Source organism: Hetaerina americana, unplaced genomic scaffold, assembly GCF_022747635.1.
Source record: "Hetaerina americana unplaced genomic scaffold, ioHetAmer1.1.p SCAF_8, whole genome shotgun sequence".
NCBI classification, from domain to species: Eukaryota; Metazoa; Arthropoda; class Insecta; order Odonata; family Calopterygidae; genus Hetaerina; species Hetaerina americana.
The window spans coordinates 29,258,592-29,272,627 of record NW_027287427.1 but is presented as its reverse complement, the minus strand read 5'-3'; the positions used below and the strand labels follow the sequence as shown (position 1 = coordinate 29,272,627).

At 34.6% G+C, this 14,036-nt stretch overlaps 2 protein-coding genes across 2 annotated transcripts; one reads left to right on the top strand and one right to left on the bottom strand.

Moving 5' to 3' along the window:
* The first annotated feature begins 184 nt into the window (after positions 1-184).
* Positions 185-13,122, top strand: Coq2 (ubiquinone biosynthesis protein COQ2, mitochondrial). Its single transcript, XM_071596704.1, has 7 exons — positions 185-362; positions 451-856; positions 942-1,108; positions 1,848-1,995; positions 6,051-6,244; positions 11,221-11,409; positions 12,797-13,122. Exons 2-7 carry the CDS (start codon positions 490-492, stop codon positions 12,968-12,970), a joined length of 1,239 nt encoding a protein of 412 aa, XP_071452805.1. The 5' UTR covers positions 185-362; positions 451-489; the 3' UTR covers positions 12,971-13,122.
* Positions 13,121-13,826, bottom strand: LOC139697846 (protein Abitram). The gene has a single exon (XM_071596705.1). The coding sequence runs from the start codon at positions 13,694-13,696 to the stop codon at positions 13,136-13,138; it is 561 nt and encodes a 186-aa protein (XP_071452806.1). The 5' UTR covers positions 13,697-13,826; the 3' UTR covers positions 13,121-13,135.
* Positions 13,827-14,036: the final 210 nt, after the last annotated feature.

Sequence of the window (14,036 nt, the reverse complement as noted above, 5' to 3'; positions counted from 1 at the left end):
GCAAAGGCCACGAGCACAGAGAGCACTATTTCTACGCCACCTTGGGAGGACTATCGCGAATTAAATATGGCCATGAGCCGGTTCTGGCTAAGAACTGGTTTTACCACTAACATCATTAAATAAACTATATTATTCATTTCGGCAAAAAATTTTATGTCATGAGGACTTCCCCAAAAATATGCAATATCATCGAATGCATCGATGCTCGAAAGAGGGGAGCGATACAAGGGCAGCGAATTTCGCCTGTTGCTTGTCCTTGACCAAATGAAAGTAACTGCGAAAATGAAATGAAATGTGATTCCCAGTATCGTTAGTGGGACCGAAATCCTTTATTTCTCAGGAAGTTAAGACAATGCTGTCGTGTAAGATTGAGATTTTGTATTTCACTTGCTGCTGAGTTGCATATGTGATAAAACGCCGTTTGATGGCTCAACATTTTCTTGATTACAGCTTAAGGATATAACCTCAAGAGAAAGGCTCTAGTTGAAGATGAAGAGCCTAATATCATGTTGGCAGCCAAGTAATATATTTTCTAGGTATAAATTAATTATAATCAAACGCCGTTTTAGTGTCAGCGGATGCTTAAGAACTTATCTTAAGAGCTCTTATCCAAAAAGTAGTGTAGAAATCATCGGCCATAGGTTTTATAGTACAATTTTGAGAGCTGCCTCATTTTACAATGGCCATAATTGCAAGGGTATTTTAAAGTACAGTGATGTGTCACTCAACACAAAAGTGGAGTTTAAAACTGCAGCCGGTGAACCCAAATTTAGAGGATTTGCTGAGCATGTTGTGAATAGCTCTCCCCCCAAACTGCAGCCTTACATGAAACTGATGAGGCTGGATAGGCCCATAGGTATATGACGTTTTTATTTTATTTAATCCGTAGATGTTCATAAACTTTTGAATTAACTACTTTATTATTAAATGGCTATTTAAAGGTACCTGGCTGCTGTTTTGGCCATGTGGGTGGAGTATTGCCATGAGCGCATTTCCAGGATCTCTTCCTGACATTACTATGCTTGCCTTGTTCGGCGCGGGTGCTATTGTAATGAGAGGCGCCGGATGTACCATAAACGATATGTGGGATAAGGATATAGACAAGCAGGTATAATGGTTGTGATTCTTAATAGTTGTGTGTAGTAAACATAGTAAAATCCTTATAAGGTCGTGTTCGGGCTAAGTATGGACTATTATATTGAACTATTATGTCAGAGTAATAATGTTTCTTGAATAACTGAAGAGGAGATAAAAACATTGGTATTTTTCTGCAACTGGTGTATTTATTTCAACGAAAATCATGATGCAATCTGCAGACTCGATTAAATACTTAAAGAGCTACCCTTACTCAACACATACGGGGAGTATTTGGACCAGTTAACTACAAATTACGATTTAATAGAAGAGTACTGGGTAAATGTGATGAAAGAAAGATGCGGTCAAAGAGAAATATTTGTCGAGATTATGAAAATATAATTGGAGGGATTAAGTGTAGAACAGAGAGTGGACATTTTTCCACGAATTATAAGGGATCAGAATAAAATTGTACAACCGTAGTATAGTTAACAATATTTGGGTCAAAATTAATCTGGTGCGTAGTCACCCCCTGCCACATGCCCTAGCGGTGCCTTGCAGGATGTATAAAAATACCAAAAATAAAGGTTTGAAGGAAGAGGTATTAAGAGTAATTGGAACCAATTGAGGTCATAAGACCCCATTTTGGTGTCTAGTTAATGAAAGTCCCCAATGGCAAAGGTATAAATTTATATACATTGTCACTTCATCTGTCAAATGGTGTCTTTTTTTGTGTCAGACAGTTTTCCTAATTGTGTTATTGATATTTTCAGGTTGCCCGAAGTAAGAATAGACCTCTAGTCATTGGTGCTCTCTCACAGTCAGATGCACTTGTTTTCCTTGCTGGTCAGCTTGGTTTGGGACTGTTAATACTTCTGCAACTCAACTGGTATAGTGTCATCCTTGGTGCTAGCTCATTGGGTAAAAATAATGGCCTAAGCCCAAAAAAAGAAATTACACCTTGATAAAAGCCCACCCACCCTTTAGGTCCTTCAAATTTTGCAAAATTGCTGTATAACCTTATTCACTGTATATATATATATTGCCAAAAATACTATGCTGTGCTTGATTTTAACGCTGAAGATTTAAAAAATTATTTAAAGCTTTTGTGAATTCAACAATTTTAATTGTCATAATTGAAAATGTGAAGAATATTTATGTTTCCAAGCTTAAAATGAGTAAGCTGCAGTCACAGGTATCACAGTGAGGGGAACTGGTTATCTTGAGAATTCACCTTATTGTACTAGTGACTAAGTTCTCCAAATTTTACTAAATTATGGTTTTCTATGTGTTTATAATTTGTCTCACAATGATCCTTTCTAACACACACAGTTTCCTTTAATTGGTGGTTTCCGGCGTAACTTTATGGAATCGATTCATATTGGAAATGAAATATAGTAACTTTGTGATTCCACTTTTTCAGTGGAATCACAAAGTTACTATTTTTCATTTCCACAGTTTCCTTCATTGTTTATACATTCTTTTGGGGTCCTGCTGCTGTAATATGAAGTGCATTAGTTGGAAAGTAAATTGCAGTGCACCTTTACAAAGCCATCATGAGTCACTGATGCAAACTTTTCTTACGTGGATGTATCTACTCTTAGTTGTCAACATACGACTGAGTTTTGTTCTTACTGACAGTTTATAAGACAATCAGGACATATGCTAGCAATAAATTTATTAATATTATCTTTTGACAATTCTCCTTTTTTTATCATGTTGACAATTTTCTTAAAAAAAATTAAATTTTATTATCTTTTATTTTTCAATTTACATAGGGTGAAGTTATCTTTTACTTCGCAGTACTGTACATTCCTTCTTGTCTCCACCTAAATGATCTCTCTCTGTATGAGATTAGATTCAAGCATTTTCCTTATTTAATTGGTGAGCTGTCTATAGTGTTAATAAATATACAAAACTAAAATCCATATTTTTATTCTACACAATCTGAAATTCAAAATTGTTGCAACTCAACGTTAAAAAAATAATACTTAAAACGTTATTGTAAAAATAAATACAAATGAAATTTACAATATCTAGTTTCCACCTTTGCTTATGCTGGACTGTCTTATCATCAGAACCGTGTTCTTGGTTCTTCATAAATGTTTACTTGATTTAATTATTAAATATCATTATAATTTAAGATTATTTCAAAAATAACCATTTATTCTATAATCTTTTTCAGATTATCTCCTTTATCTTATCTTTCAAATATACCATTACATAGCATTTTAGACATTTTTTTCCGAATTCCGGGTGTGAAATTCTTTGTTATACATTCCCGTGTGGTCTAAATATTCATGATTCAGTGAAAAATATTGTGCTCTTTCCAAAAGTCTCGTGAAGATGAAATAAGCATCTGAATCTATTGCTTTGATGGTGTGTGCAAATGTAGTTCAGAAGTAGTGAAGCTTGAATGCTGAACTAGCACTTTTGTCCATGGATTGAATAAGAGTAGTTCTGTTTGATGGTATGAAAACCACTTTTACATCATGATTAAGATTGGCCATGGCAATTGTTCATAATGAATAAAATTTTTATGGGGGATACCCCTCTCTACACAATATTCATGATTATGGGGAATTAAGTAATCTATGAACCAGTCTTCAAGCAGTACTCAATTCATCCGTGCAAAGCGGTTGAATGTTAGTAAACGGGTGGGTTTGTTGGTGTGCAATAATTTACTTGGGTGTTCTGAGTAATAAATGAGAAAAAGTTAAAACCTTTGGATTTTCAGCAACTAAGCTAACCTCATCCTTATTGCTCCTTGGTGTCAAATGTGGCATCAATTTCCATTGCAAACCATTTTCATCTATTAGTAATATTTTTCCTGGTTGCCTTCTTCTTTGATTGAAGAGTTAAAAGCATCAACATATTTTTGGGCACATCTGCATTTTCACTTCCTGCTGCTTCTCCTTCGACTGGCACATTATGCAAGCGGATCTTTTTTTGAAATGCAAAAATTGCTCAGTACTAAATTTGTAACTTAATGGCAATTATGCAACATATTGAAATGAAATAAGTAATTTTGTTATTCTACTGAAATACTTTATTTAGAACACGGCCTAGGTTTCAATGTTGAACATCATCCAATGATCTCCAATGTCAAAACCTAGGTCATGTTATCAATAAAGTGTGTGTGGAATTACAAATTTACTTATTTCATTTCAATCCTAAGTACTTGTTTGAAAATCTGTGTAATCAACATGATGAAGTCAAAATCAGAGGAATACTCCTAGCCTTTGATTTTAATGTGTGAAGGTTTATGGATTTGTTTTTTTATTTTATGTATTATATCTATCAGCCGTCTAAACAGCAATTTCTGTAATCCACGGATAGATCCCTAACATGATTTGGTTAAATTGTAGACTTACTAGACGCAGAACCATGCAAAACTTCCCATAGTCTTTCTTTGTGCCCAAGTATTGTGGAATATGATACCTTCGAGTCAGATGCTATCATATTCACTTTTTCTCTACCTTCATGCTGCTGGATAACTTGCATTTCTATGTTGATCCCAATCAATTTCGTGGGTATTTTTGTAGAAATTTAATTAATACACCACACAGAACAGATGCTCAAAAGTAACGAGTATTTGTGAGCAGGAAAGAGAGGATGCCTGCAGTTGATGATAATTTTTTCCCCATTCATTATGCATCATCAAAAACTTTTGATGGGCTGTAGAGTGTTAGCCACTTGGCTGAAGGGAAGAATCCTTGTGGTAGATGCCAAACCCAGTGTAAAACTCTTTTCATCTCATTGTCAGTATAGTGCATGGCTTCTGTGTCTTTAAAAAGTAAGTGCAGTTATGGTCTAAGCTAATAAAAAATTATGAATGGTTCTCCAAGGAATGAATGTACAGTTTTGTGGTTGTAAGTGTGGCCAGTCATAGGTCATGTAGGTTGCAGGTCAACGACCAAATGTATAGGAAGCAAAACAGGGAGGAGGATTCAATGGGCCAACAGGGGATGATTGGGAATAGAGGCAGAGGAAGGAATGGATAAGCCTGAGGAATTATAGGAGGTTGCATGAAGTGTATATATCCTTGCCAAAGTTGAAAGTTTGTACTAGCTGCTGATGATGGCTTCTTAAGTTTAAAACATTTATAGTATTGAATTGTTAATTTCCTAAGTTGGAGAGGGCTTTACTTTCCAGCTGTCGCTTACTTCCACAAGGTATATTGCCTGAGACAGTACATGGAATCATAATTCAGCAATAATCCTGAAATTTTAATATCCTAATGAGAGATAAATGCCAAATTTCACTGATTTTTTCTTATTTAGCACGGATCGAAAAAGTTGTTTTCAGGCCTCTTACCGCAGGATTATCAACTTAAAATAACATGAAAAATCACAAATACCCAATTTATTATTGTAGGTTACTCATGAACACCCTATTCACAAATTATTAAATGTATAGAAATATTTTTTGTTCCCTAAAAGGTGTAATTGGCCAAAGCTCTTTTAACATAATCTCTTCTATGTGCCTTTTCTCACAACATTATTTACCTCCTCACTTCCACTTAATGTTTGTCCCTGTTCAAAACTTCCAAAACATCCAGCCTCTTCCTACCTCCTGCCACCATTCTATTATATCCCTTACCCACGAATCATTTTCTTCTGCCATAGCTGACAGTATTTTTCATCATCTTTGTTGTTAAGATCAATTTATTCTGTCCCATTTGATATCAAATCTTTAATACTACCAATTAATTTTTTCCCCTTTTTCTCAGTCACCAGATTTACATTCATGCAAAACTATCAGCAATCACGTAAGTCATCCGCTCAACCTGCGCTATTTGTTTTCTTTTCCGCATCTCCACTCACTCTCTCTTTATTGGCACTAGTCATTGGACTAGAATTTCCCAACCTACTTGAAAACAAGTAAAGCAAGCTTGCAGCTTCAGGAAATAAATTCCATGTATAATTGCATTAATTCACGTGGAATTATGTAGTAAAAATTTTTTTTCCTTTCAGGTCTAGTTGTAATTTATCCTCTGATGAAGAGGGTTACACATTGGCCTCAGCTGATTTTGGGGATGACTTTCAACTGGGGAGCATTGTTGGGATGGTCTGCTGTTCAGGGATCCTGCGATTGGTCTGTGTGTCTCCCACTATATATCTCAGGAGTTTGCTGGACCATTGTGTATGATACTATTTATGCTCATCAGGTGGGTTTGACATTCATAATAAACTAGCTTGCATCATACTTAAATGATACATATTTTTTTGGTGGAAGAGCTTTTGTGACTCTTGATATGGAATTTTCAAAATGTTTCTAAATCAATAGTCTGTATTTCCCCCATGTTTAAAGCTACATTTGCATTAAAAATCGAAGCTATTATTTATTATTTCAGTGTTGAGTTACCCACTTTTAACCTTGCTACTAATAAAGCTTACTAACCATAGAGAAATTTTAAAGTAATAAGTATGGAAATTCCCCAATTTCTCTAGTTTTATGGAATATCCTAAGAATTGTGGAATCATTCTTCATGAATTATTTAACAAGTTATTACTATCATTAGCATTTCCTCTGTTAATGCTTTGGCATTTAAATTTCGCTTCATGTGCTGTGTCAGCTATATAATGTTATTTTGAATATTTCAAATACTTCAAATTTTTTTCAGGGTCTATTTCAATCAAGGGCTGTAAAATAATTCATCCGGATATTGCGGATAAAGGTTAAAATAGATTTCACTGTCGACAGCGTTAATGTATATGTTCTGGTTTTCAACATCAAATTATCATCTTGGTATGTGGTCGATAACGTTGCTATTAATCAGGACATATATGTGCTCATATTCTTTCGTGAGAAGTGGTTGGGCAATTTTAGTCAAACATTATGGGGGTTGGATTGGATTCTGTTTTTCTCAATAATGTCAGGTCAGGAATGAATGTGATAAGGAAGAGTAATCAATGGTAAGGCATTTGAACAGTGAGGCATTTTCTATGGAAGAAAAAGTGTGTCTTTTAAAATATTAAAATTTTGAATAATACTCTCCGATTGTATTCCTCATTACTTAAGAATCGTAGGGCACCTCACCTGCCTTTCAATCTGTTGATTCCTTAGGATTTCTGCATTGAGAATCTTCCCTTGTATAATTAAATAATTTATTTTTATTTGCTAACATCCATGTTGGCCTGTGTGATCCTTCAATATCACTTGGTCACTCATCTGGTGGGACCAAATCATTCCATTTCCACAGCACCCCTACACATTGCAGGACCTAGTGTTAGGAATTTGGTATGTTACCCAACAAGTTAACCCTGCTGGTAATAACTTGTTGTGATGATATCTTTTGACTTTGCATAATATGATGCTCATTAAGTCATTGTTTTGATCCTGCCCTTAGCATTTGGAGTACCAGGTGTTAATTTATGGCTTTCAGTTCTCTCTGAGCAATAGGCCAACTGTAATAGATCAGTTTTTCATAGATATTTGAAAGACTTTTAATTTAAAATATAATGTTTTCTTTCTTTATTTAGTTTTAGTTATCTCTTCATTTACTTTTGGCTGTACACTTCATGAAACAACATTCCCCGAGGCCTACAGCCTTAACATTTAGATGGTCAAGGTGCTGATATAGATCCGCTTTTAATATTTGCCTGAAAGGGCTCAAGGTCTAAGCTATTTTAAAACTAGATCCCATAGGCTCTAGTTTTAAAATAGCTTAGAAAGTTGTTATTTAATGCAAATTAAGTATTCGCTGTTGAACTGATTACAATAAGTTAGTTTGTTTATTCTTTCAAAATGGGAGTTTATCTTATAAATTATGTATTTTACATGAACTAAAGTAATTTTAAGTAGCTTTTTCCATCCATCAGACACAGCTAATTGGCCATGGATCAAAATCCCAAAATACTTTTTCTCTTCTCGTCTGTTGGTTTCATTATATAGATTACACTACCTCTTTCATTCTTCTTCCGTCGTTTTGTATGAACTGCCTGCTGTGCACTTCTGTCACAATGTTATCATTTCTAGTCTGAGACGTTTTGTGAGATTGAATGCTAGCCAAAATTTTCCATTCTTTTTTTTTTTGTAAAATAACAGAACAATAGAGCAGCCAAAACAAAAATATAAAAACCTTAACGCAAATATTTACGTTACAAGAAACATTATGAAGCGGGGTCAAATTCTGGATGTTGTGCAATTCTGTGTTATTTCCTTCTTCACATGCGTAGGAGCCAAGTGTAAAACAGACTGAGCTGAGATACTAGATTGTGGATTGGGATATACTGTGATAATGAAACTTTTGCCAAGAGGAAATCATTTTCGGAAGGGTTATAATGTGTTTGTTGACAATTTCTTTATGTATATTCCACTTGTTTGAGAACTTTACTCTTGGTACCTATATAACTGGTACAGTGAGAAAAAATAAGAAATTTTAAAAAGAAATATTTGGTAGGGCAGAAGTTATACTGTCGGTCGGGACCTGTTCTTGCCTAAGGTTTCCAGGGAAAAGGATTTGAAAAAGAGCCTGTTCTTCTTCTATTAAGTTGAGAAACTTCAAACAGATGAGGAAATAAAGTCTTACATATGTGAGAATGATAAAAATGATGCAGAAATAAGTTGTCATTATAATAAATTAATTGGGGGGATTGACACTTCTGATATGATGCGATATACTTACATGGATGAAAGAAAGCATGTAAAATATTGAAAGAAAGTTGCTTTCAATATAATATCTAGGATAATTTCGAATAGTTTTATTCTGTATAACAAAAATTACAAAGGACCTGAGAAATTTCATTCAAGGCTAGCATTTGTAATCAGAATCATTGAGCATTTGGGTGAAGAGTGGCTTTCAATTAGACAGTTTATCAAAAGTAGGAGTACAAAAACTGGATGCACACAATAAGTTAATGGTTGTGTATGCAGCTCTAAAAATGAAGGAAAAGATCCAGAAATTTTTATATGTATTACATGTAATAAAGGCTTGCATGGGAAGTGTTTGGTCAAACACAAATGCTGATGGTTTGAAAAGTACTTTTTCGTGTTATTCATTAAATCTCATGAAAAACTAGGAATATTCCTGTCAAATTTGATTATAACAGAGTTAAATGTATAACATATTATAATATATGCTCCATTATTAGATAAATATACAGGTTGTTATTTTATGTTATTTGTTACAAAAATTTGGTGTTTCATTAAAAATATTTTTTTAACTTAAAATTTTTTTAATATGGCACATCCAAAAAATTTTCAAATAGAAACTTAAATATGTTTTCCAGTTTCAGTTGTAAAATTTCAATATCCTTGATCAAAAACAGACTAACAAAAATTATTTCAAATTGAAATTTGCAGAAATAAGGTGTGAGCTTTCTGGGCTTGATAACTAAAAATGGCATGAGAGCCAAAGGGTTAACATGGTGGAAGAGTTTGTGCATTATGATGATCCCTAGATCTGTGTTGGTGGGAGCATTTATAATTGCTCGTGGTAGGGTCACCTATGTCACATAGTGCAAAGGGTAGGAGCTAGATGAAAGGTAGGTCACGCAGCATCTGATCCTCGGTAACATGATTGCAAAGGTATCCAATCTCTGTCGGGTGGGTTTGAGTTGTGGTGCCATATTAAAACCACTTTTGAGAAAGGCAATGGGAAACTGTCTGAATTATTTATCCCACGACTTGATGTTTGATTCAACTAATAAAAGAGTTCTGATATGAAATCGAATGAAATCCTTGCATAGCGGAATTTACAGCAGCAACATAGAAGAGGACCTAAACAGAATGGGGACTTGGTATGTTGGGATGATGTTGATGACAGGAAAATTAAAAGGTATTAATCAGGAGATGTAGAGCAGAAATACAGATATTTTATGAGTGTGCGAGATGAGATGGAAAGATAGTGGGGATTACAGAAGCAATAGCTATATATAAAGTGGAAGGGAAGAGAGGGTGGCAATAGTGTTGAACAATTTGGCTAAAAAGGCATAGAAAACAGAACAGGTGAGTGATAGAATATTTTTAGTATAGGTAGAGGCTGAACGATTGAGGTTAGTCAGGTTTTCTTTACAACAAGTAGCCATAAGGAGGGAAAAATGGTGTACATGATCAATTAGATGAAACAATTTCAGCTGTCCATGGAGGGAAACATTTGATAGGAATGCAAGATTGGAGTAGTATGAATGAAGTACATGAAAACATGAAAAGAATTTCCATGTTGGAACATTCTGCATTTGAAACTGCTTCGTCACTCTTATTCATCAGAAAAAATCATTTCATTTTCCATAAATGAATTTTCGTTGGTTATTGTATAGTGAAAACATATAACTTTGATATGCCATAGAATTTTATTTAGGATGACTTGGGTTTTGATGTTCAATTTCATCATCGGGGTCAGGACCTGATGATGACATGGAACCTCAGAGCCTGGGTTATGCTTAATAAAATTCTGTGGAACGTTATAGTTTTTCATTAAAAAATGAATCAATTCCTCAAAGCCATGCCTCCAACAACCGAGTGGGTCATTATGAATACTCAAGGAGTCCTAATTTTTGTGTTTCCTCAATTTGGTATGTAATCCCTATGGCAAATGTTCATCTCACAACCATAGATTAGGCACTGCCTGGAACCCAACATTACATAGTGATGGTGCACGGCAGGGCCTCAAGAGACCTTATTCCAGTTTTAAATACAAACCGCCCCCTACCTGAACATTTGGTTGCTGGTGGCAGAGATTTTTCCCTAATATCTTGTGTTATTGATTGTCAAATTCATTCCTGAAGACCCAAATGAATGGCGTTTGGTTTGCAAGAGTTATTATCCAAAAGCTCTCATTTCATTCAATATTTCATATTATTGTATGGGTTCTTTGGCTATAATATGAGATCTAATGAGGTGATGATTCTAATAGAAGATAATCAAAAAAATGCTGTAAATAATTATAAATTAATAACTATGATAATGTATGTTGACCAAAGTAATTGTCTTTCTAAATAGTTTCTATGGCATGATTAATGAAAGGCAAAATTTATATTCATCTTGTTATTAAGAAAATGAGAAATTCCTTCTCTCATCGGTGACAGTATCCTGTAGTTAGCTAGCTAATCCCAATACTCCTGGTGTTTAACGAGTATTATAGTATCCCAGTTTTATATTGAATATTTTCTTTAATTCTATTTTTGTCACTTTGTTTTTCAGGATAAAACTGATGATATAATGTTGGGAATAAAATCAACTGCCATCAAGTTTGGAGACAACACAAAGTATTGGTTAAGTGGTTTTGGATCAACCATGGTAATGGGCCTTATTGCTGCTGGACTTCAGAGTAATCAAACATTACCATATTATGTTGCCATTTCTTTAGTTGGTGGCCATTTAGCAAAACAGGTAATCATGTGCTGATTTCTCTCATATCATATACCTATGGTGGGTCACGGTAGTCCAGGGGGTAGAGCGTTGGACTCTTGACTGGAAGGTCTGGGTTTGATTCCCGGGCTAGCATCTCTGGGCTCCTGCAGCTCCACCCAAGCTATGTGATTTTTTGGGTACCAGGTCTCATGGGAAACCATAACCGGCACAGGGGAAGGAACTGGACCCCCTACCCTGATACATAAATTTCATACACTGTCGGGCTTAGTCCTGGGTGATCTCTACTATCACCAACGGAACCGACCTTCGGGTTGATTACTGTGTTTATGGTTTTTATATACTAATAGTAGGGTTATGGTGACTCGAAATTCATTTTCATATACTTTGTTCACCTCTTGCCTTCCAAAAATGTCTCCACCCCTTTCTTAGCTCTGATCAATGAAATATTTATAGTTTATTTATTGTAAGTCATTATGCATATTTGACTTAGGGTTAAGGTTGAAGAATTGTTACTCATATCACCCAAGGCAAAATTTGAGTAGTATAGAGGTATACTTCATAACAAAAAAGAAACCACATCAGAAGAAAATATTTTCATCCCACGTCCAAATCATCAATGAAACTAATATGTTTTGCCTTAAAGCACATAAAAATACATCTTATGGTGCAGGGACTGTGGCCAAAGTTTTGCATTTCAGTACACTATCTTACATTATCTAATACTTTGGTGCCTCTTTCATCTTCAGTCTTTTCAATCCAAAGGCATAAAGTAATAGTTATTGCCACTGGATTGTTGATTTCATTATAATGTCCCCATCATTACTACTAACATGATGTGAAAATGAGACAACAATCAGTAGAACTCCACAGTAATTTCTATGAACATTTTCCAAAAGACTGGTTTCGGTATTTTCCAATCATTCTCTGAATGCAGAATTTACAGGTGAACACGTACTATAACAGATGGAAACACATGAGCATTAGGTTGCAGTGAGGATGGAATTGATCTGCACTTAAGGGTAGATTTCTTTTAGATATAATATGGAACATTTTTTGTGATACCATAATCATAAAATTAGATAAATCAAAAAGCCTTTCTGCAGATAGGACAGACAAATGTGCAATAGCTCAGTAGTTTTTGAATGTGAAAGCATGCTCATAAATTTTAAAGTTAGGCATCACCATGTTACAAATTTGAGCAGTTAAAATTCCTCTGCCAGAGAATTCAATTTTATCTACCTCACATTTCGATTTAGTGTTGCCATGTTCTTACTTGACAACCAAGTGACCTCGGACCTAATATTGCTACCGTATGCCTAAATGATGCTAATTATGGGACATTTTATTATATACTATCATGATAAATAGTAATACACCATGAGTAATGAAAATATTTTTTTTGCAGTTACTGACATTGGACATCAACAGTCCGGAGGATTGTTCAAAAAAATTTATATCCAATCAACGAGTGGGTTTAATACTTTTTCTTGGGATAGTCTTAGGCACACTTCTGAAAGAAGAGACCAAAGAAACCTCAAATAGCAAGTCACAAATGAAGGTCCAAGATCAACTGAGGTGACACTTTTCAATATCCAATTTGTTATTTTCTTAGATGAAATTAGAATATCCAGTTTTAAGAAAAAGGGTCAAACATAATGCCTTGGATGTTATAAAAAAGATGATTTCTTCTATGAAGATATTTATGTTGAGTGATAATAAAATGCAAATATGACTACAAAAAACTTTATTTATTTTCACATTTCGATCTACTAATTAGGCACTCTTCATACTTTTCAGGAGTTAAAAGCTCTTCTTTTTGTTGCTGACTCTGATGTAACTTGGGTATAATGATAGCAATGTAGCCATCAGATGAAGGTTTATTTACTAAAAGAGATGGCCTCTCTTTAAGATGTTCATTAATCTCCACTAATTTTCCTTGAATACAGCTGTAAAGTGTGTACTTAGAATCATCTGAACACTTAACAAAACACAAAGCAGAATTTGGTACCAGATTCTGAGCACCCTTCTTGCCTTTTCCAGAAACTTTATTCTGTAACCTATCAACCTTGGTAGATACTTGGAAATTAATATCCACAATTTCCTTTTTAAACTTCAGTATGGGATGTGATGGAGCAAGAGTTACCACACATATCTTGTTAGAATGGAACAGGACACAAAAGTCGTCTTCTTTCTCAACAATGCTGACAGCAAAACGAGGTGTATAATACCTCTCAGTGACTGTAGAGTAATCCTTCTGCTTCTCACTGCTTTCTTCGATTGGAGGGGCAACAAAAGCCGACTGCATTATACCTAGTTTCGTTGGCTTGGGGATATATAATGCACAACTATTCCGATTGATCTTTTCGAAGTTTTTCTTTTATAATTCGTTGCCTTTCCCTGGATTTTTCCAAGTTAGCCTTCCTATTGTTTTGTCTCTGGAAAAAAGCGATATTCATTCAAATAAAGATCAACTAGAAAATATGAATGAACGAAAATTTATAAGAATCTCAAATACCTCTATACGTAGACAGTTGATGACCTTCTTATCGATGTCATTACAAGCACCGAAGTATTTCTTATATTTATTCTGGAAGATAAGAGAGGCAGCATTTAATATAAAAGATGAAATTTAATCTTTAGATCAA

What these genes read in the sequence shown, in the direction of transcription:
- Coq2 (XM_071596704.1), top strand. Translation starts at nt 490, where the DNA reads ATGAAGAGCCTAATATCATGTTGGCAGCCAAGTAATATATTTTCTAGG. An exon ending in GAGGCTGGATAGGCCCATAG is followed by an intron (nt 857 to 941) that starts GTATATGACGTT and finishes GGCTATTTAAAG; the next exon opens with GTACCTGGCTGCTGTTTTGG. An exon ending in ATACTATTTATGCTCATCAG is followed by an intron (nt 6,245 to 11,220) that starts GTGGGTTTGACA and finishes TTTGTTTTTCAG; the next exon opens with GATAAAACTGATGATATAAT.
- LOC139697846 (XM_071596705.1), bottom strand. Translation starts at nt 13,696, where the DNA reads ATGCAGTCGGCTTTTGTTGCCCCTCCAATCGAAGAAAGCAGTGAGAAG.